Genomic DNA, 25,083 nt, shown 5'->3' with positions numbered 1-25,083 from the left:
AGCAAAAGATATGGGCGTATATGATAAAGAGTTTTGTCCAAGTGTTCTGGGTATTAGAAAATCCCTCTGTAGATTTGGAATTGCTTAAGATTAAATGCAGCAATAAAACGGCTGATATACTCAGTGATTATCATAGGTATAGGGAATGTAAATATAAAGATGTACAGATTTTTACAGATGGATCAAAGGATCCAGAAACGGGTGCAGCAGGGTCTGTAATTGTTGTGCCAAGTTATCAAGTGGAAATTAGCAAGGGGACGCCGAATTGCTTGAGTGTTTATGCAGTTGAAATGTTTGCCATATTGTTAGTACTAGAATGGAGTGAGCAGGGAGAAGGTTCAGGAGCATGAAGATTTGTACAGCCAGATTTGGGAACAGCTTCTTTCCAACTGTGATAAGACTGCTGAACAGATCCTGACCCAGATCTGGGCCGTACCATCCAAATATCCGGACCTGACTTGCACTATCTTACTTTCCCTTTTCTATTTTCTAATTATGATTTATAACTTAAATTTTTATTATATTTACTTCCATTTGTACTTCAGGGAGCGTGAAGCGCAGAAACAATTATCGCTGTGATGATTGTACGCTCTAGTATCAATTGTTTGGTGACAATAAAGTAAAGTAAGTTCCTGGTAGTTCAGTGTATGTGTCTTGTATTTGGGTCAGCTCCCAATGCCCCCCGCCCCCCATGACATGAGAGGCCACACTCACAGGATCCAAAATATGATATTTAGGATTGAGCTGAGGATACAGTTCTTAAAACTGTGTGGGGAATCTGTGCAATTCTAAAGCTCATACTCCCCATTTCTAAACCCATAAGGCAGCATGTAATAGGAGGAACATAGAAAGGACAGCACTGCACAGGAGCAGGCCCTTTTGACTATGGTGTTTGTGCTGAACATGATGCCAAATTAAGCTACACCTCTCCTGCCTGTACATGATGCACCTCTCTCCCCTCTCTGTTGTTACGAACCCCGTAACTGGGTCACTTACCAGCAAAGATAGAGAGGTCTGTTGAAGTCTGATGGTACTATTTTTAACAGTATTTATTAGTAAAAATACACAAAAATAATATCAATGCAAACATACAGATAATATACGTTGTCAATACTAAATCTAAAAGTGCGGGTATAATAATAATCAATAAGAAATAAGCTCTATCGTTGTCTAGGGGATAATGTATTGTCCGATGGAAATATAAAAGTCACTCAGTTCATTCAGGCTGCAGCCTTTTGGTTGTCGCTGTGTTGCACTTTGTTGGAGAGAGAGAGAAATAGGAATAGAATGGGAACAGTTACCGCTGCGGGTTTTCCAACCTTTACAATTTCGATCCTTCAGAGTCTCGTTGTCGTGGCCGTTCACTTGTGGCCTCTCATTTAGCTAAGCCATTCTTCCGTGGTAAGGCCGCCAATCCCAGGCAAAGGGAAAGGACGCACACGAGCCCCCCACCGGCTGTCGCTATTAAACGCTGTCACGGGATTTCTATCGTTTCTCCAGGTGCGTCTAAAGGGGTTGTTCCCCAGACCCTCTTTTATCCTTACTCACGGGGTCTCAGATGTCAATCAGGTTGGGATGATGCAATCCCTCAACCAGCCCACTCTGGTCATTCCCTGAGGGCTTCAATGAATAGTACAGTACTCAATACACAATTCCGTCTCCAAGAGACAATAGCCGTTATCACTGGCTTTGTTTCCGCTGAGGCCAGGACACATTCCAAAACCTTGTGGATTCTCTCTCATTTCCTGGGTCCCAGACCCAAATTAATAGGATCTTGCAATTCTCAAGAAGGAGGGGGCTACTTTGTACCCTTCGGCCCCTCAGAGTTGTGGCACATTCGTAACAGTCTCCATTACTACTTCATCGGCATCACTTTCCAGTGGACCAATATCAACTCTCATCTCCCTTTTACTCCTTATATAACTGAAAAAGCTTTTGGTATCCTGCTTTATATTATTGGCTAGTCTACCCTCATATTTCATCTTTTCCCTTCATATAGCTTTTCAGTTGCCTTTTGCTGGATTTTAAAAGCTTCCCAATCATCCTTCCTCCCACTCACTCTGATTTGATTCAAGTGTCTGATGGTTGAGGGTCAAAACTTGTTTCTGAATGAGTGGTGGGGATCCCTGATGGGTCTCCTAGTTCGGCGCTGAGTTGCACATTCAGATTTTCCTCACCATTACTGAACCGCTATCTCATCAAAGTCTTCCGCATCACCGAAGGCTGGTCCTGAGGGACTTACATCCCCAGGACCTCAGATACTCCTCCCTCTCTCACAATGATCCCCCCTCCCCCCGGCCACGAGCACACTCACACACACACACTCACACACACTCTTTACTTCGCGGGCGGTCAGAGCCAGCGCACGGCGGGGTTTACCACAGGTCGGCGCGCTCGTTTAAAATAACTTCATAGGGGTTTGGTGTCATTACGGTTGTGAGAGTGGGAGCGTCAGGCTTTGGTTCAAAGGAGGCTTCGGCTCGGAGGAGGCCTTGGTTCTGAGTAAGTTATCCGAGTAAATTTTATTAAATTTTCCTTTTTTTTCCTTTCTGATGCGGGGTGGGGGGGGGGGGCGGTGTGCGGGCTTCGGGTACTGGGATCATTAGGATCTATTCTGGGGGAGGCATGACTTATGCCAAAGGGACGGGTTGCACCTGAACCTAAGGGGAGGGTTTAAACCGAGCGGGATGGGAATCGGCGTGAAGGACCCCAGGATAGAAAAGATAGCGTGCAGTTAGGCTGTCAGGAAGGCAGGCAGATGTAGGACAAAATTGCTACCAGCAGCGTGAGTATCAGTGCATTAGGGATGTAGAAGCAAAAAGGGTAACGAGTACAGTCCTCAAAAGTGTTGCATCTCAATGCGCGGAGTATAGAAATGAGGTGGATGACCTTGCTGCACTTTTACAGATCGCCAGGTATGATGTTGTGGCCATCACTGAATTGTGGCTGAAGGATGATTGTAGTTGGGAGCTAAATGTCCAAGGATACATTTTGTATCAGAGAGATAGAAGTTACGCAGAGGGGGTGGAGGGACTCTGCTGGTAAAAAGGTGGCATCAAATCGGTACATAGAACATAAAAATCTACAGCACATTTCAGGCCCTTCGGCCCACAATGCTGTACCAACCATGTAACCGACTCCAGAAACTGCTTAGAATTTCCCTCTCACATAGCCCTCTATTTTCCTAAGTTCCATGTACCTATCTAAGAGGCTCTTAAAAGATCCTATTGTATCCATTTCCATCACTGCCACCAGCAGAGTATTCGACACACCCACCATTCTCTGTGTGAAAAACTTACACCTGACATCCGCTTGGTATCTATTTCCAAGCACCTTAAAACAGTGCCCTTTTTTTCTAGCCATTTGAACCCTGGGAAAAAGCCTCTGGCTATCCACATGATCAATGCTCCTCATCATCGTACACACCTCTATCTGGTCACCTCTCATCCTCCGTTGCTCCAAGGAGAAAAGGCCAAGTTTTTTTTTATTAAACAAAATATACTTTATTCAAAAATAAAATTATATACAACAACCATTCAATGATTTTCAATTCTTTACAGTTATTACCATTACCGTTTTAACATTTTCAAAATTCAAAATTTTGCCACCCACGTGGCACTCTGTTCTTTCATATTTACATTCAGGGGGTATACCCCCAACCCCCCACCCCTCAACTCCCACGGGAGAAGAACCCTAGACTGTGGTCCTTCCCCACTGGACCCTTGCGGTGGCTGCACCGAGTTTGAGTGCGTCCCTCAGCACATACTCCTGCAGCCGAGAATGTGCCAGTCGGCAGCATTCCCTCACGGACATCTCCGTGTGCTGGTAGACCACCAAGTTTCGGGCTGACCAAAGAGCGTCTTTCACCGAGTTGATGATCTGCCAGCAGCACCAGATGTTGGTCTCGGTGTGCGTCCCCGGGAACAGCCCGTAGATCAGAAAGTCCTCTGTTACGCAGCTGCTGGGGTTGAACCTCGACACTGTCCCTTCCATCCTCCTCCACACCTTCTCCGCGAACCCACAGTGTGCAAAGAGGTGGGTCACCGACTCCTCCTCACTGCAGTCCTCCCGTGGGGCAGAGGGGTGTGGAGACGACGTTCCGGGCGTACAGGAGGGATCGGACTGGGAGGGCCCCTCTCACCGCCAGCCAGGCGAGGTCTTGGTGCCTGTTGGTGAGGTCTGGTGATGAGGCATTTTGCCAGCTGAACTGAACGGTCTGCTCAGGGAACCACCCCACTGTGTCCATCACATCCTTCTCCTGCAGTGCCTGCAGGACCTTACGTGCTGACCACTGCCTGATGGCCCTGTGGTCAAAGGCATTGACCTGAAAGAACTTCTGACCCCTTTCCCGGAGAAAAGGCCAAGTTCACTCAACATATTCTCATAAGGGACACCCTCCAAAACAGGTAACATCCTTGTAAATCTCCTCTGCACTCTCTCTATAGTATCCACATTCTTCTTGTAGTTAGGCAACCAGAACTGAACACAGTACTCCAAGTGAGGTCTGACCAAGGTCTTATATAGCTGTAACATCACCTCACAGGATGCAGTGGATGCTGTATATTTGGATTTTCAGAATGCCTTTGACAAGGTGCCACAAATGAGGCTGCTGACCAATTTAAGAGCCTATGGTATTACAAGGAAGTTACTCACATGGTTAGAGTATTGGCTGGTTGGTAGGAGGCAGCTTGGGAATAAAAAGATTACACACAGAATGCTGGAGGAACTTGGCAGGCCAGGCAGCATCTATGGAAAAGAGTATGGTTGATGTTTCGGGCTGAGACCCTTCATCAGGTATTGAGGAGTCTGATAACTTGGGGGAAGAAATTGCTACATAGTCTGGTCGTGAGAGCCCAAATGCTTCGGATCCTTTTCCCAGACGGCAGGAGGGAGAAGAGTTTGTATGAGGGGTGCATGGGGTCCTTCATAATACTGTTTCCTTTGCAGATGCAGCGTGTAGTGTAAATGTCCGTGATGGCGGGAAGAGAGACCCCGATGATCTTCTCAGCTGACCTCACTATCCACTGCAGGGTCTTGCGATCCGAGATGGTGCCATTTCCGAACCAGGCAGTGATACTTTATCAATATATAATCAGGATAAGATACTTTATTGATCCCAAAGGAAACTACAGTGTCACAGATATAGAAATATTAGAAGAGAATTAAGAAAGATTAAAAAATAAGTTACCTCAAACAGTCTAACACGGTTGACAAACGTGGGTTGTCTTCTCCGGGGCGTCGGGTGCTGAGGGCAGCCCGGGTAGACGCACACGGCCAGTATCTTTGGCTCATACAAGATTATGAGAGGCATTGATACTCAGCCAGAATATCTTCCTCAGGGTAAAAAGGTCACGCATTTAGCAAGTGTGTGCTGGGGGGGGGGGGGGGGGGGGGATTTTTCTTTACACTGTTGGAAGCCTGAAATGAGCAGGCGAGGGTTTTCCAAACTGTCAGGCTCCTGAACGTGCAAAGAACGAGCACATATGGGCATTAGAAACATAAAAAAAAACATACAGCATAATACAGGCCCTTCGGCCCACAATGCTGTGCCGAACATGTCCCTACCTTAGAGCTACCTAGGCTTTAACCATAGCCCTCCATGTAGTCATCCAGGAATCTCTTAAAAGACGCTATCGTTTCCGCCTCCACTGCCACTGCCGGCAACCCATTCCACGCATTGAGCGGACAGAAAAGATTAGCTTTAGTTCGGCATCAAACTAGCTTAATTAGTATGCCACAGCATTGTGGGCCGAAGGGCCTGTTCTGTGTTCTGTAAGAATTGGAGGCTCGAGCGGGAGTGGAGAGAATGGTTGAAGTCAAAGGTAGGGGAGGGTGTGGCGCTGACACAGAGGGCGGGAGAACATGTGTATAGAAAACTGGAGCTTTCTGCCTCTCGTCTACCATCTCTCTGTCTAGTCACTTCCTTCCCGTTCACCGGCTTCTACACAGCCGCTGGTCCCTTCTCCAGAAGGGTTTCTCCTGCCTATTCCCTCCTTGCAAAGACAAACAGAACCTGATTCAGCAGAGATAATATATAATTACTTATATTTTGTGCTTGAGTTTCAAATTTGTGATTGTGTAATCGACGTATAACTGCAAAAAATATAAGCGAGTGCATTAAATGCCGCTAATTGGTGTATTATCACGATCCCATGAGGAATATTAATAGTTACCAGCATTTAAAGACTAATGGTCATCTCATTTCAGTCACGATCATTGGATACTTCGTGTAATTAAACTGGTATATAGTCGGCAAATCCGAGCGAAATCTTGGACAAGTCAGACTGAAAAACCGCACCGTGTTACTGCGAGGCTTCAGCGCTGCCGGAACGTCAAGGAGCTTGCAAAGCAGCTGTCGTTTCCGTAATGTCCGAATACAGTTTCTACGCTATCGCCGTTTTATTCCTGCGCCTTGAGCTCGTTGTTTCAGCAGGTAAGCTGCAGAGGAGTTTTAGAACAAATCTCGCCGTTTGTGAAAGTTGTGAGAGCTGATCTCCAAGCGCGCTGCAGTGGGGTCGGTGGAAACTGCCCTTTTCTCACAGTTCGTGTTTCCCTATCCAACAGCGGGACGGGATTTGAAATTACCCGCTTGAATGACTTTTAGCTAGATGCCCCTTGCTACGGCCCCATTGTAACTGTTCTCTCCCATCGACTTCTTTGCTGACCTTTCATTCACCTGCTTCGGGCGGCACTCGGACAGACTCGTTCACCGCTTGCCGGGTTTCATGTGGTCCAGCTGCTATGGGCACTTTATCTGCTATATGCACGCATTTTATTCCTATGTCCGTGCATGGCGTAAATTCGGATTTCTCACGCCACCTTTGTCATGGGGTAATTTTTAATCCGTATTTTCCCGCCGACGCTTTGAACTTTTTCCACTGAGACCAGGTCGAAAAGCAGAAATGGAACCTGGGGCATGATGATAAGTGTTAAGGGTGAATTGAGTGTAAATCCTTTACTGGGGCAAGTCTGATGAAACATGGCAAACTGAGCGAAGCTATTGATGGGTAAAATGGTAGAGTTTTGTAATATAAAACACTCAAAAAAAGTCAAACGTGTTCAGGAACCTGGAAAAATGGGGGAGATAGGAAGAAATTCAAATCAAACTGTACAGAATGTAAGATTTAATAGAAGGAAACTGGAAGTGAATTTAATTGTTCATGCAAATTTGAACAAAATATATACAGATATTTACAGTTTAATTAAGGATGCGAGAATGAAATATAAAACCTTAAATGATATGAGCGAAATTTAAATACATACATTTGAAGAAACTCTTTGAAGCTTAGTTTGAGGCTTCACTTTTTAAACATATTATTTTGGTCTTTTGTATGATTTTTAATTTTTTCAATATACATATACTATAATTGATTTACCTATTTATTATAATTATTTGATTTTGTTTTTTCCTATATTACATATTGCATTGAACTGCTGCTGCTAAGTTAACAAATTTCACAACACGTGCCAGTGATAATAAACTTGATTCTGAGTATTATGTTCATTTCTGGTCACCTACCAACAGGAAAGGCGTCAATAAGATTGAAAGAGTGCAGTGAAAATTTACAAGAATATTGCAAGGACCTGACCTGAGTTATAGTGAAAGGGTGAATGGATTAGAACTTCATTCCCTGGAGCAGAGGAGAAGTTTTTCGATAGGGTGGCGGGATGGAGGTGTAGGTGTACCTCTGCCAATGGAGGTGTAGGTGATCCTTCACTCTGCTAGCCTACAGGCCACCCTTGGGTAAGGTGTAGCACCTGCTTAGCCCCACTACCAGGGTCAGGTGAAGCCATGGGCTGGTCGTATGACCAGCTAATGCATATCACAAGTCCTGGTTATGCGACCACTGACGCCAGGCTGACAATCTCTGAAGAGTATTGATATTGGTTGGGGTCACCCATCTTGTAAAGACACTGGCCAAAAGGAGACAATGATGAACTGCTTCTGCAGAAAAAAATTTCCAAGAACAATCACGGTCAGAGACTATGATCACACATGTTATACAACACAGCACATAATGAAATTGATAATACAAAATTATGAGGGGTATAGATAGGGTTAATGCAAGCAGGCTTTTTCCACTGAAGTTGGGTGAGGCTAAAACTGGAGTTCATGGGTTAAGGGTGAAAGGTGATATTTTTAAGGGGAACCTGAGGGAGATCTTTGAGTGAAAGTCACCTTTCACCCTCAAACCATGAAATCCAGATTGGGTGGTGAAAGTATGAATGAGCTGCTGGAGGAAGTGGTGGATCCAGGTTCAATTTCAGCATTTTGGAGAAATTTGGATAGGTATATGGATGGGGGAAGGAGTATGGTCCAGGTGCAGGTCAATGGGAAGGTATATGGATGGGAGAAGTATGGAGGGGTATGGTCCAGGTGCAGGTCAATGGGAAGGTATATGGATGGGAGAATGAGTATGGTCCAGGTGCAGGTCAATGGGACTAGGCAGTTTAATAGTTCAGCATGAACTAGTTTCTGTGCTGTAGACTTCTATGATTCAATGACTTTGTAGCAGAACAGCAGAGGAACAGAGTCTTGTGTGAGAACATAATGTCTGATTCAATTGATCCCATCTGATGAAGAGTCCCATCCCAACATGTTATGTTTGTTCCTCTCCATGGATGCTGTCTGAACTGCTGATTCCCTCTGGCATTTTGTACATTGTCATTCAAGATTTCTAGCATTTGCAGAATCTATTGTGTGACCTCTTCTGCCTGCATATGATCACTGCCCCACCAGCCCTACACAATCATTTGCCATGTCCAAATGTCTCTTAAGTGCCAGGAGTTTATTAATCAAAGTAGAGTTTATTGTCATATGCAAATTTACTTACAATTGGATCATGGGCACATATAAGGATAGAAGCAGTATTCATAAAAAATAAAACATAAATTAAATATAAATGATGCACAATAATTACAGGAAATTGGAATAAGACATTGCTACGGCCTAATTTGGAGTATTCAGTTTTGGTCATCTACATACAGAAAAGATATAAATAAGGGTGAAAGAGTACTGAGAAAATTTACAAAGATGTTGCCGAGTTTGGGGGATTTGAGTTATAAGTAAAGATTGAGTAGCTTAGGAATTTATTCCTTGGAATGTAGAAGATTGAAAGTTTTTTTCATGAAGGTTGGGTTAGAATATAACTAGAGGTCATGGGTTAAGGGTGAAAAGTGTAAAGTTTAAGGGGAACATGAGGGGAAACATCTTCACTCAGAGGGTTGTGAGAGTGTTTTACGAGCTGCCAGTGAAGCATGCAAATATAATTTCAACATTTAAGAGAAATTTGTATAGGTTACAAATGTTAGGGATATGGAGGGCTGTAGTCCCAGTGCAGGTTGATGAGACAGGGCAGATTAAATGATTGGCATCGACTAGATGGGCTGAAGGGTCTGTTTCTGTGCTTTATGTTTCTGTGACTCTATGAAATAAAACAAATAGAACAGAAAGTATTTTAATACAATGTGGTTAAACTGCGAAGATCGAAGCAGGCTGGTGTAATTCTGTCACAACTTTAAAGTTTAAATAACAATTACCTAACAAAAGGGATGATGTAAAGTCATGGACATTCTCTAAGATTAGCACCTCCTCCTATAATTAAAAAAAATATATTTTCAAAGTAGGCATATGTTATCATGTACTACCTTGTGATTTGTTTTCATGCAGGCATTTACAGAGAAGTTAGACATGCAAAAACTACGCAAAAATGGACAAAGACTGACAAATACACAATGTGAAAGTCAAATTTTGCAATTGAAAATAATACTGACAATACGAGTTGTAAAGTGTCCTTGCAAATGAGTCTGTAGCTTGTAGAATCAGTTCAGAGTAATGGTGAGTGAAGGTATCCATAGTGGTTCAGGAGTCTGATGGTCGGTGGGTAAAAATTGTCCCTGAACCTGGTGGGGTGGGACTTAAGGCTCCTGAACCTCCTGCCTGATGGTAGGATCTAGAAGAGAGAATGGTCTGGATGGGACCTATTTTTGATGATGGATGCTCATGTGAATGTACTCAATGGTGGGGAGGGCTTTGCCTGATATGTATTTGCCTTTAAATTTCAGCTATAAAATACTTTGTTCACATTGCAAAAGAAATGTATGTAAGCTTGGAGAAGCTAGGTCAAAGTCTCATTGAACCGTGCTGTGTGCTTTCCATACAATTTAAAATTGATACTGATGGAGGAAAAGGGGTTTCAGGGGAAATCACTTCCCTTTTGTCGTAGATTCATGATTTACTAGAGATTATCAGAAGTACACAAGGGTTTGGTGAGAAAGTGGTGGAAATACTTGAGCCACAATGGAATCCAAAGTCAAGGCCCATAAGCATAAGCCAATCACCTATAAGGAACATAGGAGTTCCAAGCCTGGATTGATCGGCACAATAATTTGGGGTATACACAGGAAGTACTTGGGGCAAACAGAGTGGAAGTTCTTTAGAGTAAAGTTGGATGAATATTTGAGGGAGAAAAAGATATAAGTGTATTCTTGGACATCAGTATGCTCATATGATACCAGCCTACATCAAATGGGCCAACTCCTGACTGTAAATTTAATGCAATTCAGGTGCACTTTTTACAAATATTCCTACTTTTATTTCTAGTTTTTTTCCAATTGCTGTTCTAACTTCTCACTTCTGTTTCTTCCAACTAATATCCTGTAAAGTACCTACATTACAAATGCTATGTAATGGAAATTTTTGATCTCTTATTAACAATAATTACATTACTAATTTTGCTATGGAATTTTCTCTTCATTTTTGCCTATTGCTACTCCTCTGCAAATTGCTGATTCATAAGACCGAGGGCTGAATTCAGCCATTCAGCTCATCTGATCTGTTCTGCCATTCAATCATGGCTGTTTTTTTTAATTAGTTTTTCAAAACATTTTACAAAATTAAAAACCCCAAATCCCAATGAGGAGCATTAATACAGAGCAAGGTTAAGCATACAATAACAATATGCTACAGAGGAAGAGAATTTAACAAAAAAGCACCTAAATTAAAGACAAGTGAGCTTAGTGTCCTCCCCAAGCCCCACAACACAAGAAAAAAAAACAACAATTCCAGACCAACCACCACACAATATAGAGAGTATAAGTCCGGACAGTCAAACTCCCAGACTGTGAATACACTTAGCAACAGAGGATAATAATGCCTACTACCAGAAAAAAAAAGGGAGCTGAAAGCAAGGGACCGAAAAGAAAAAAAAAACCCTCGTCAAGAGGAAGGTTATGAAAGTACTCGATAAAAGGCCCCCAGATCTTATGGAACTTTAAATCCGAATTGAGAACTGAATAATGAATTTTTTCGAGGTCCAAGCAGGCCATAATGTCGTTAAGCCATTGCGCATGAGTGGGCGGGGCAACATCTCTCCATCTAAGGAGGATCAAGCGTCTCGCCAGGAGAGAGGCAAAGGATAGTATTCGGCATTTGGTCAGACCCAGACATAAATCTGTCTCGCCCCAAAGACCGAACAGAGCAATTAAGGGGTTAGGTTCTAGGTGCTGATTCAGAATACCCGATAGTGTAGTGAAGACATCTTTCCAGAATTTCTCCAAGCTAGGACAGAGCCAGTACATATGGATGAGAGAGGCCACGCCCCTCTTGCATTTATCACAGAGCGGACTAATGCCAGGGTAGAATCGAGATAGTTTAGATTTAGACATATGGGCTCTATGAACAATCTTAAACTGTAAGAGACAATGGCGAGCACAAAGAGAGGTTGAGTTAACCGATTTGAGAACTGAGTCCCAGCTCTCCTTGGATAAGGAGATATTTAAATCCTGCTCCCAGGCCATTTTAATTTTATCCACAGGGGCCCATCGTAAGGCTGCTAGTTTATCTTGGATAATTGAAATTAAACCTTTACCTAGTGGATTAATGGAGAGAAATAGGTCCATAGCATTTTTCGCAGGCATTTCAGGAAAGTTAGGAATTAAAGGAGCAGTAAAGTGTCGGATTTGGAGATATCTGAAAAAGTGAGCATTAGGCAGGTTGAACTTAACAGAGAGCTGTTGAAAAGAAGCGAAGCGGTTATCAATGAAGAGATCTTCAAAATGTCTAATGCCCTTCCTGTACCAAACATGGAATGCTGAATCGAACGTGGTAGGTAAAAAAAGGTGATTATGTGCGACAGGGCTAGAAACGGAAAACCCCTGGAAACCATAGCATTTCCTGAACTGAGCCCATATACGCAAAGTGTGTCTAACCAGAGGATTAGCTATTGATCTGGGCAGACTGCTAGGGAGTGCAGAGCCAAGAAGTGCAGATATAGATAATTCTTTAGTGGAGCTCAACTCCATTGCCACCCAGTTAGGGCACTCAGGTTGACTGTGAAAGAAAGACCAGAAGGCAGCACAACGTATATTAGCTGCCCAGTAATATAAGCGAAAGTTAGGTAAAGCCATGCCACCCTCCTTTTTAGATTTTTGGAGGTGGATTTTATTAATTCTAGAGCGCTTATTCTGCCACAGATATGACAAAATAATAGAGTCTAAGGAATCAAAAAAAGATTTAGGAATAAAAATTGGGATAGATTGAAATAAGTATAAGAATTTGGGGAGAACATACATTTTGACAACATTGATATGACCTACCAAGGACATAGATAGAGGTGACCATTGTACCAGACTCTGTTTTGTAGCATATGAAAGATTGACAAAGTTTTCATGAAAGAGATCTTTAAACTTCCTTGTGACTGTAATTCCAAGATAAGTAAATTGATTATGGACTACTTTAAAAGGGAGATCACGAAATATTAGTTCTTGTGCTTCTTTATTAATTGGGAAAAGTTCACTCTTATGTAAGTTGAGTTTATAGCCAGAGATCTGGCTAAACTGGTCAAGAAGTGAAAACATTAGAGGTAAGGATGTAGACAGATATGAGAGAAAGAGTAGTAGGTCATCAGCATAGAGAGAGATTTTATGCTCAACACCCCCTCTCCAAATCCCGGTCAGTTCAGGACATTTTCGAAATGCTATCGCCAGAGGTTCTATAGCCAAATCAAAGAGAAAGGGACTTAAGGGGCATCCCTGATGGGTGCCACGTTTGAGATTGAATACTTGGGATTTCTGAAAGTTAGTTAGAACAGAAGCAGTAGGACACAGGTACAGCAATTGGATCCAAGAGATGAAACTTTGGCCGAGGTCAAATTTTTCTAAGACTGCAAAAAGGTAGTTCCACTCTATACAATCAAATGCTTTCTCCGCATCAAGGGAGATAACACATTCAGGAGTCCCAGTTGGGACTGAATATAAAATATTAAATAGACGCCGAATGTTAAAAAAAGGGAGACGGTTTTTAATAAAGCCTGTTTGGTCATCAGAGATAATGGAGGGCATAACGGTTTCTAATCTATGAGCCAACACTTTAGCTAAGATCTTTACATTAACATTGAGCAGAGAGATCGGCCTGTACGAGGAACACTCTGTTGGGTCTTTGCCCTTTTTTAAAAGAAGAATAATAGATGCCTCATTGAAAGAGGGTGGCAATTTGCCGTAGTTAAACGAGTCAGATAATACTGAAAGTAACTGAGGAGAAAGAAGTGAGGAGAATGATTTATAGAATTCCACAGGGAACCCATCAGGATGGCTGTTTTAACGCTATTTATTTACCTGCTCCCTGAAAACCTTAATTCCCTTATCCATCAAGATCCTATTAATCTCTGCCTTAAACATACCCAATGGCCTGGCCTCCACAGCCCTCCGTGGCAATGAATTCCACAGATTCATCACCGTCCAGCTGAAGAAATTCTCCTCATCTCATTTCTAAAGAGAATTTTTAGAGAATGGGACAGATTAGGCATTAAACAATTTCAGGATCTGTTTGTTGGAGGGAATCTTTCTTCTTTCGAGCAGCTTTCACTGAAATATCCCAAGATCACAAGACAAAGGAGCAGAAGTAGGCCATTCGGCCCATCGAGTCTTCTCTGCCAGGCCACTGGGCAGAAAATTGCGCAGCATAAGATTTTTATGCACACTGGTCACTGCCGCTTTCTCATAAAATTTGATGCCCTTACGAACATATCAACCTCCACTTTAAATATATCCACTGACTTGGCCTCCACAGCCAACTGTGCCAATGAATTTCACAGATTCATCACAATCTGCCTAAAGAAGAGGTCCTCGTTTCTGTTCTAAATGGATGTTTCTCAATTAGATGGAATTAAGCTTTGGGGCAGCATGGTATTGTAGTGTTTAGCACAACGCTTTACAGTACCATTGACCCGGAGTCATTCCCTGTTGCCGCCTGTAAGGACTGTGTACATTCTCCCTGTGACTGTGTGGGGTTTCCTCCCAAAATGCAAAAACATACCAGTTGGTAGTTTAATTGGTCATTGTATATTGTCCCATGATTAGTCAGGAATTAAGCTGGGGGATTGTTGGGCACCATGGCCCAAAGAACCAGAAGAGCATATTCCGTGGGATATCTCAATAATTAATTGATTAACTAGATTCAAAGGCTGTGCCTTCTGGTCCTAGACTCTCCTACTATTGAAAGCATCCCCTCCACATCACTCTGTCTAGGCCCTTCACTAATTTAACTTAAGATTCATTATTTGAAAAATATCAAATCAATTATTGAAGAAGTAATTGTGAAATCATAATCTGGTCAAAAAAGTCAGCATAGCATCATGAAGGGGTAATAACTTGGAATTGGTTTATCATTGCCATGTGTACTGAAGTACAGTGAAAATATTGTCCTGCATACTGTTCAAATAGTTCAATACTTTACATCATGCACCAAGACTGTACAAATGCAGCGTGAAGTGTAACTGTGGCCCAGGTAGACAATAAGGTGCAAGATTATATGAGGTGGATTGTGAGGTCAAGATTCCATTTTATTGTTACTCATACAAAATGCTGGGGGAGCTCAGTGAGTTAGACAACACCCACGGAAAGGAATAAACAGTCAACGTTTCGGGTTGAGACCTTTCGTCAGGATTGGAAGAGAAGGGGGAAGAAGCCAGAATGAGAAAGTAGGGGAGGGAAGGATTAGAAACTAGAAGCTGATAGGTGAAGCCAGGTGGGTGGAGGAGGATAATGCTGGGAGGTGATAGGTGGAAAATGTAAAGGGCCAAAGAAGAGGAACCTGATGGGAGAGGAGAGTGGGCCACGGGAGAAAGGGGAGGTGATAGGCACTTGAGGAGAAGAGAAGAGGTAACACCATAAGATATATGAACAGGATTAGACCATTTGGCCCATCAAGTCTGCTCCACCATTTCATTATGGCTGATCCAATTTTCCTCTCAACATCAATCTGCTGCCCCCTCCCTATATCCCTTCATGCACTAACCAATTAAGAATCTATCAACCTCTGCCTTAAATATACATAAAGACTTGGCCTCTGCGGCTGCCTGTGGCAAAGAATTCTACAGATCCACCGTTCTCTGGCTAAAGAAATTCCAAAAGAGAGGAGCCAGAGTGGGAATGGGAGGGAGAGAGGGGAAAATTACAGGAAGTTAAAGGAATCAATGTTCATGATCTTGAAATGGTGGGTTAGAAGCTATCCTCAAGCCTGGTGTTCTATGCTTTCAGACTTTTGTAGCTTCTGCCTGTGGAGAGAAGATAGAAGGTCAGGGGTGGGTGGGAATTTTTGATTATGCTGGCTGCTTTACTGAGGCTGCAAGAAGTGTAGAGAGTGCATGATAATTCCTTGAAGAAGAATAAGTCAGTCGATAGAGATAACCATGCCACAGAAGAAAGTGCCATGCAAGATAAGAGCTTGTGCTGTTGGAAATAATATATTCACCTGGGGGTGGATTACCAGAAAGCAATGGTGAAAAGGTCATCTGTAAGTTGACAACTGTAATGAGTGGCTGCAGAGAAACTGCAGTTGATTTCAACAACAGGCAAAATTATGCAAGTAAAATAAAAGATAGGGGCCAGGACAATTGATTTAAATAGAAACACTGACAGAATCTGTGAGTGGGCAAAAAGTTCATAAATTGAACATGGTGTGCATCAGAGAGCAGTGGCAGGAAGAACGATGAGTTGGATTGTTATTTAAATAGAGAAAGGTAGTAGGGAAAGCTAATGTAATGGTGACTTATGCTTCAAGATAGTTGGAATATAAGTGTAGGAAGTTTTGCTGCTACTGCATGAGACCACATCTGAAATACTATGCAGCACTTTGTTCTACTCATTTAAGAAAGGATTTGTTATCTTTGGAGTCAGTTTGGAAAAGGTTTACATGAATATGTGAGATTGCCTTTATTTAGATCATCACCATCTGCAGAGTTACCTTTATTCTTTGGCTTAAAAGAAAAAACTGGCTAAAGTTTTTAGCCGTAATCTAAATTACATCAGTAAATGCTGAAAACACTCAAATCCGGAAAGAGAAATTCAGATTTGGTTTCAGATTTGGTCTGTTAGTTCAGGACTGAGAAGGGGAGAAAGAATTAGGCGGAGGTGGCAGAAAGTGTTGGAGGGGTGGTTGTAGTGGGGCAAAGGGAGTTTCTGTAATGTTGTGGTTAAACTTGTTCATCTGTGCAATGCTGTGAGGCAGTATAGAAATGATAGGAAAAAGAAAGCGGGGGTTGGCTGGAAAATATAGACAGTCATGACACAAGCCAAAAGAAAGAGCAGGTTGAGTCCAGCAGACCAGATGACAGATGAGGTGTCATTCCTTGAGCTTACCTTGGGCTTTGTGGTAGCAGAGCAGGAAACCACAGAGAGATCAGAATCGATGTGAGCTGGGGAGTGAAGACACAGGAAGCTGGACATTCTAAATTGTATGTGCGGATTGAGGACTGATATTCTGCAAATCGAATGCCTGATCTGCATGTGGTCTCTCCAGAATATATGGTAGTGAATACAAGAGGCGCAAATGAGTTGACTGCTTCAGCTGGAGAGATCACTCGGGTCCTTGGAGGTTGGCAAGGGAAGAGGTGAAAGGATGGGTGTTGTAAATCCTCTGATTACGTGGGGACGTGTCACACGGTAGGGAGTGATACTCTGGAACAGAAGAGCAAGCCTTGTAGTTGTGAAAGGAGCAATCTCGCTGAATCGCTGAACGGGGAGGGGAATATTACTTCTCATGGCGAAATATTGATGGAGGTGGCAGGATGATGCTTTGCATGTGGAGGTGGAAGACGAGGGCCAAGGGAACTCCTCCAGGAGGAGAAGAGAGGGGTGCATGAAACAAAAGAGAAGTGGTAGAGGGATTCCAGGCTTCAGGAAGAAAGAAGGCAATTCAGAGGCATCTGGGGCATCTCATCATTGGAGAGAATGCAACATTGAGATGGAGGGGGAATGGGGAAAGCGAGGCATGTTTGGAGGAAATATAGTGAGGGAACATGTGGATTTGTCTGGACAATCAGAGACTGGATGAAGATGGAGAGATCCAGAAAGGAAAGGGTTGAGAATGGAATAAGTAAAAGTAATGAGCTGGTGAAAAAATGGCAGCAAAATTGTTATGTTTCTGAGTTTGGTACGAGCTGCAGGAAGCATTATGAATACAGAGTCGCTGACTCTTCCAGAGAATTTGGGGAGTGAGCTTGAGCAGGACTGAGGCAAAGCTTCCTCTACTGTGTCAATGAGGCCACTCTCACTCACGCTGGAGGAGCGACACATTCAAATTCCACCTGGGTTGTCTCCAACCTGACTACATGCACCGTACATCTACTTCTCTGACTTGTGGTAATTTTCCCTTCCCTCTCCCTTCTGCCACTCACAACTCCAGGCCCCCTCTTAACTCTTTGTATCATCTGTCTCCCACCACCCTCTGGCGCACTCCACCTTCAAATCAATAAACTGAAAGAGATCTGCATTAGTTTATCTAACCTCTGGTAATTCCCCCCTTACCTTTCTTCCTCTTTCTCTTCCCCATTCTGGCTTCCGTCTTGCTTCTCCTCTTCTCCTCGCCTGCCTATCACTTCCCTCTGCTGCTTCTCCTCCTTCCCCTTCTGTGGTTCGCTCTCCTCTCCTATCAGGCTCCTTCTTCAACCCCTTCACCTCCCAGCTTCTCACTCCATTCCGCCTCCCCCCACCCACCGATCTCACCCCTCACCTATCACCTTCTCGCTTGTGCTCTTTCCGCTCCCACCACCATCTTATTTTGGCTTCTCTCACCTCCTTTCCGCTCCTGAAGAAGGTTCTCATCCTGGAACATTTACTATTTGTTCCATTCCTTGCCTGTTGCCTGGCTGGATTCTTACTGTATTTTGTATCTGTTGCTCTGGATTTCCAGGATATAAAGAACGGTTTGAGTTTCTGAAACTAAGATCACGGTTTCTTTTTCCTCTCTCTCTCCCATGAGCAAAGTAGCTTACACCCATAATGACACTTTTGACTAGAGGAAGTGAGTAAAGGTGGAGTCTCTTTATGTGAAGAAACTCAGCTGCCAAATTAGTTTGTTTGAAAGGAGACTAGTGTTGAAATTGTAGGGGCCCTGGCAGATATATTTAACATGTCGGTATCTACGTGAGGTGAGGTGAGGTGCCGGAGGATTGGAGGACAGGCCATGTTTTTCCATTGTTTAAAAAGGGCTCTAAAAGTAATCTGGGAAATTATAGGCCAGTAAGTTTGATGTCGGTAGTAGGTAAATTATTGGAAGGAGTACTAAAAGGTAGGATCTACAAGTATTTGGATAGACAGGGATTTATCAGGGAGAGTCAACATGGCTTTGTGCGTGGTAGGTCATATTTAACTAGTCTATTGGATTTAACAAATCTATAGGATCGGAAGGTGCAGAATCTTTATGGGTTGAGCTAGGAAATCACAGGGGTAGACGGATCCTGATGGCAGTTATATACAGGCCTCCTAACAGCTGCAGTGATGTGGACTACAAATTACAACAGGAAATAGAAAAGGCTTGCCAGAAGGGCAGTGTTATGACAATTGTGGGGGATTTTAACATGCGAGTGGATTGGGAAAATCAGGTCGGCACTGGATCTCGAGAGAGAATTTATAGAATATCTTGTTGTTGAGCCTACTAGGGGATTGGCTGTATGGATTGGGTATTGTTTAATGAACCAGAGGTGATTAGAGAGATTGAAGTGAAGGAACTCTTAGGAGGCAGTGATCACAACATGATTGAGTTCACTGTGATATCTGAGAAAGAGAAGCCGAAATCTTACGAGAGACTTGGATAGATTGGGGGAATGGGCAAAGAAGTGGCAAATGAAATACAATGTTGGAAAGTGTATGGTCATGCACTTTGGTAGAAGAAATAAACAAACAGATTATTATTTAAATGGGGAGAGAATTCAAAGTTCTGAGATGCAAAGGGACTTGGGAGTCCTCGTGCAGGATACCCTCCAGATTGAGTCGGTGGTGAAGAAGACGAATGCAATGTTGGCATTCATTTCTAGAGGAATAGAGTATAGGAGCAGGGATGTGATGTTGAGGCTCTATAAGGCACTGGTAAGACCTCACTTGGAGTATTGTGATTAGTTTTGGGCTCCTTATCTAAGAAAGGATGTGCTGACGTTGGAGAGGGTTCAGAGAAAATTCACTAGAATGATTCCGGGAATGAGAGGGTTAACATATGAAGAACATTTGACCGCTCTTGGACTGTACTCCTTGGAGTTTAGAAGAATGAGGGGGACCTCATAGAAACATTTTGAATGTTGAAGGGCATGGACAGAATGGATGTGGCAAAGTTGTTTTCCATGGTGGGGGAGTCCAGTACCCGAGGGCATGACTTAAGGATTGAAGGGCACCCATTCAGAACAGAGGTGTGAAGACATTTTTTTCGCCAGAGGGTGGTGAATCTGTGGAATTTGTTACCACGGGTGGCAGTGGAGGTCAAGTCATTGGGTGTATTTAAGGCAGAGATTGATAGGTATCTGAGTAGTCAGGGCATCAAAGGTTATGGTGAGAAGGCGGGGGAATGAGACTAAATGGAAGAATGGATCAGCTCATGATAAAATGGCAGAGCAGACTCGATGGGCCAAATGGCCGAATTCTGCTCCTTTGTCTTACGGGGGTCAATTAGAGTTTTTTTGAGGAAGTTACCAAGAAAGTGGATGAAGGGAAGACAGTGGATGTTGTCCACATGGACTTCAGTAAGGCCTTTGACAAGGTCCCGCATCGGAGGTTAGTTAGGAAGATTCAGTTGCTAGGTATACATGGTGAGGTAGTAAATTGGATTAGACAATGGCTCAGTGGGAGAAGCCAGAGAGTGGTAGTGGAGGATTGCTACTCTGAGTGGAGGCCTGTGACTAGTGGTGTGCCACAGGGATCAGTGCTGGGTCCATTGTTATTTGTCATCTATATCAATGATCTGGATGATAATGTGGCAAATAGGATCAGCAAATTTGCTGATGATAAAAAGACTGGAGGTGCAGTGGACAGTGAGGAAGGTTTTCAAAGCTTGCAGAAGGATCTGGACCAGCTGGAAAAATGGGCTGAAAAATGGCAGATGGAGATTAATACAGACAAGTGTGAGTCACTGCACTTTGGAAGGAAACCAAGGTAGAACATACAAGGTAAATGGTAGGGCACTGAGGAGTGCAGTAGAACAGAGAGATCTGACAATACAGATTCAAAATTCCCTAAAAGTGGTGTCACAGGTAGATAGGGTCGTAAAGAGAGCTTTTGGTACATTGGCCTTTATAAATCAAAGTATTGAGTATAAAAGCAAACACGAGGAAATCTGCAGATGCTGGAAATTCAAACAACAACACACACAAAATGCTGGTAGAACACAGCAGGCCAGGCAGCATCTATAGGGCCGAGAATGTCTCCATTTATCTCCATCTTCCTCTGGTGCTTCCCCCCCCCTTTCTTTCTCCCTAGGCCTCCCGTCCCATGATCCTTTCCCTTCTCCAGATCTGTATCACTTTCGCCAATCACCTTTCCAGCTCTTAGCTTCATCCCACCCCCTCCGGTCTTCTCCTATCATTTCGCATTTCCCCCTCCCCCCACTACTTTCAAATCTCTTACGATCTTTTCTTTCGGTTAGTCCTGACGAAGGGTCTCGGCCCGAAAAGTCGACAGCGCTTCTCCCTTTAGATGCTGCCTGGCCTGCTGTGTTCTACCAGCATCTTGTGTGTGTTGTTGTATTGAATATAACAGTTGGAATGTTATGGTGAGGTTGTATAAGGCATTGGTGAGGCTGAATTTGGAGTATTGTGTGCAGTTTTGATCACCAAGTTACAGGAAGGATATTAATAAGATTGAAAGAGTGCAGAGAAGGCTTACAAAGATGTTGCCGGCACTTGAGAAACTGAGTTACAGAGAAAGGCTGAATAGGTTAGGACTTTATTCCCTGGAGCATAGAAGAATGAGGGGAGATTGGATAGAGGTATATAAAATTATGATGGGTATAGATAGAGTGAATGCAAGCAGGCTTTTTCCACTGAGGCTAGGGGAGAAAAAAAATCAGAGGACATGGGTTCAGGGTGAAGGGGGAAAAGTTTAAAGGAAACATTGGGGGGGGGGGGCTTCTTCACTCAGAGAGTGTTGGGAGTGTGGAATGAGCTGCCAGATGAAGTGGTAAATGCGGGCCCACTTTTAACATTTAAGAAAAACTTGGACAGGTACATGGATGAGAGGTGTATGGAGGGATATGGGCCAGGTGCAGGTCAGTGGGACTAGCCAGAAAAATGTTTCAGCACAGCCAAGAAGGGCCAAAAGGCCTGTTTCTGTGCTGTAATACTCCATGGTTCTATGGGAAGAAGCGAATCCTCTGGATCTGGAGTGGAGGCATAAAGGCACTGCACATCTTGAGTACAGGGGGGCCAGTTAGGAATAGGGAACCGGAAATCTAATTTGCAGAGGGCATCCTGGTGTCATGGCTGCAAATTGGAAGGGAAGTTATGTTGCTAATACTGCTTTAGTATTTTCTGTCAGATCTGCAGAAAAGGCTATAGGCTGCAGTCTACCATTTCTGCAGGCCCTGTATGTGTCCAGGATGAAAAAGATGGGCAGGAAAAATCATTGTGGATGCTACTGACCCTGTAAACTACCTTTCCAGAAAGTACCATAGGGATAGTAAAATACAAAAGTTATTCTGAAAAGTTTCTTCATCTCCAGTTCTGCTTCTGGTTTGTTTACCAATTTCATGAGTGCTCTGGCTATTTTAACTTGTGCTGAGTATTCAGAATTCTGCAACACAGAAGTAGACCATTCAGGGCCATTGCCCTATGGTTTAGAGTCGTAGAGCACTACAGCTTAGTAACAGGATCGTCAGCCCAACTGTATTGTTACTCTGCCTACTGAGAGCCATCCACTGAGTCCCATTGTACTGCACTTTTTATCCAGCTCTGTGTTCTTTTTTTTATCAACTTCACATTGACATTTACAATTGAATCCCCCATTTCACTCTCCGGTCAGCCATTCTCAATTGCAATATCCTTCACTGAATGAAAATATCTCCTGTTACTCCTGTACTACGTTTGCTGGAAATCTCAGACCTTTGGAAAATGCAGTTGCTGGGGCGTCCAGTCAAGTTGGCACCACCGAACCATGATTCATCGGGTGACATCTTTCAGATAGCCAGTCCCTTCACTTACTCACTTTTCTGTGCCTTCTGCTTTGTCAACAGAAGCTGAAAATTCTGGAAGTTCTCAGCAGCACAGGTCACATCTCTGGAAAGAAAAACAGGCTGAAGGGCCTTTATCAGATGAAGGGCCTTGGACTGAAACGTTGACTATGCTTCAGAGTTGGTGCCTGGGCTGTTGAGTTCTACCTGCATTTTGTGTCTGTGTTACTCATCCAGTGATGGTGAGAAATAGAGTCAAATGAGAAATTCCTCTAACGTCTGGTAAATACTTCCCACGTCACCTTCTCTTGTTTTTCCACTTTCAATAAGAAAGCAATTTTGACTGGATACTCAGTCACCCAGTATTACAGGTAACCCCCCCCCCCCCCCGCTCATCTCCCCAATCATCTGAGCATTTTCACAACAATCAGCCCCACTCTTGGGAAATGCCTCTTCAATCTCTTCAGCGCAATAACAGGAGAACTGGAATCTGCCCAGTGCTTCTACCTGGAAATGTCTGTGCCTCCTGAGTGATCACTTCTTTTCTTGGCCACCAGGACACCAGGAAACGTGGAAGGTGAACCAGGAACTCTTTGGTGCTATTGGCTTCTCCATTTTATTGCCTGGTTTCAACAATGAAGAAATTAAAAACGTACAGCATATTCGGTGGGTGTTTGGAGAGACACGGATTCTAGATTATTATGGTAAATCAAAAAACGCCAGCTTCACCATCCCATACAGGAACCGATGCACCTTCTCCCATTCCAATGGATCACTGCTTCTGAAAAATATTGTGAGTCATGATGAGGGACTCTACAGAATTACCATCAATTTAGAAGCCAACAGCAGCAAAGTCATAAAACTGAATGTCATTGGTGAGTGCAGAGTCTATATATTATTGTGTTGTTTCAACTCGAGTTTCTTGTACTGTATTGAAAGATGGCAAGCCTACTATTCCATTCTTCACAGTCAATGTGCTTTAAAGAAGAAAAACTTGCATTTATAATGTGTCTTTAATATTAATCAGAAATGCTGTACCTAATATTTGTGGCCACTGAGTGTATGTTCATGGACTTCCAAGAATCGACGTGCAGGTCAGAAATACCCCTCCATACACCACTTCTGTAATGCATGGTTATCTGAGTTACTGTTGCCTTCCTGTCAGCATGACACAGTATGACCATTCTCCTCCAACCTCTCATTACTTTTGCCCACAGAACTGCCACCCACTGGATTTTTTTTTCAGTTTTTGTAAACTTTAGAGACTGTTGTGCGTGGAAAATCTCGGGGGGTCAGCAATTTCTGACATTTTCAAACCACCCCACTGGCACCAACAATAATTCCACAGCCGACATCACTTAAAAGACAACAACACACACAAAATGCTGGTGGAACACAGCAGGCCAGGCAGCATCTATAGTGAGAAGCGCTGTCGACGTTTCGGGCCGAGACCCTTGGTCATTACTTTTCCCCCATTCTGATGTTAGGTCTGAACAACAACGGAAGCTCTTGACCACGTCTGAATACTTTTATGCATTGAGTAGCTGCCACACGATTGGCCGATTAGATACTTGCAATAACGAGCTGGTGTACCTAATGAAGATTCAATAAACCAATTGCTTGGAATCAAATTACCTTGCCAGGTGTGCTGCACCAATGCCACATCCTGCCCTGCACTCCTTCTCCGCCACTGGTCCCACACCTCTCCTATGGCTCTTCACGATGTATATCTCTCAGATTTTGGTGCATCAATGAATTTGACATAGGTGAAAGGGGTATTGTTTCCAGATTTGCAGATGACACAAAACTACATTGTGAAATTTGAAGGGAATACAGACCAGAAGACAGAAAATGCTGTTGAGTGACAGATACAATTTACAAGTAAAGTATTTTTCAGTAAATAACAGCACTAATGTAACTAGTGTTACGGACTCAGCAACAATAAATATATGAGTGAGGCAGGGTATTGATAACAAACAAAACGTTTATTAAACACTGAAAAACAAACCCCCAAAAGTAAACAAATCACGGTCGTAACCGGAAATCAGCTGCTGTGTGGCAGCTTAAACAGTTCTTAAAGCAATAATGCAAAAACAGTTCTTCAAAGTAGTGTTGCAAAAGTTCAAAATGCTTACAGTCCATTTAAGGAGAGACTTTTTAAAGACGATTTAAATTCTCCTTCACGTCGTGTCGTTGCGATTCCCAGTCGAACTATACTTTTCCCACGGAGAATTTACGAAGATGGAAAATGAAACAGCTTAAAGGCACTGACCTTTCCTTTACAAAACTGTTCCCAATCCTTTCTGCTATTCGCAGGGATTAACACGGGGACAGTCAACGAATTCCTTCCAAATGAGGATCAAACAAGGTCGAACCTGTTTCACCGTCGAAATCGACTTTCCTCGATCTTTTAACTCCCGAACTCCGATCTTCACTCTCCACTGATTCTCAACTAGCAGTATTATAAAGAAACTGCTGGCAATGACCTTTTAAACTTTAGGCATTAAATAAAACTCCATCTTTCAACTAAACTGCATCATAACACTAAATTACGCAGTGACATGAAGTCAACATGGCAAATCCAGCCACGAACTGCCCCTCCTCACAGGGAGGGGTCCTCCTTTTATACCCTGTAAAAAAAACCTGTCACATGA

General features: G+C 43.2%; 1 protein-coding gene across 2 annotated transcripts in view; it reads left to right on the top strand.

Moving 5' to 3' along the window:
* The first annotated feature begins 2,416 nt into the window (after window positions 1–2,416).
* The window catches only part of LOC140718851 (uncharacterized), a 79,180-nt gene continuing 56,513 nt past the window's right edge, over window positions 2,417–25,083 (top strand). Inside the window, exons 1-3 of one of the 2 annotated variants that reach the window (XM_073033086.1) lie at window positions 2,417–2,502; window positions 6,208–6,433; window positions 22,987–23,304. In XM_073033086.1, the coding sequence (XP_072889187.1) occupies window positions 6,367–6,433; window positions 22,987–23,304 (385 nt within the window). In that variant the 5' untranslated portion in view covers window positions 2,417–2,502; window positions 6,208–6,366. Of the gene's footprint in view, window positions 2,503–5,944; window positions 6,434–22,986; window positions 23,305–25,083 lie in introns of those variants that run through there. The other variant, XM_073033076.1, reaches the window with a different exon arrangement.

Source organism: Hemitrygon akajei, chromosome 2, assembly GCF_048418815.1.
Source record: "Hemitrygon akajei chromosome 2, sHemAka1.3, whole genome shotgun sequence".
In the NCBI taxonomy this organism is placed as follows: Eukaryota; Metazoa; Chordata; class Chondrichthyes; order Myliobatiformes; family Dasyatidae; genus Hemitrygon; species Hemitrygon akajei.
The sequence above is the reverse complement of the archived record's forward strand: the minus strand, read 5'-3'. Positions and strand labels throughout refer to the sequence as shown.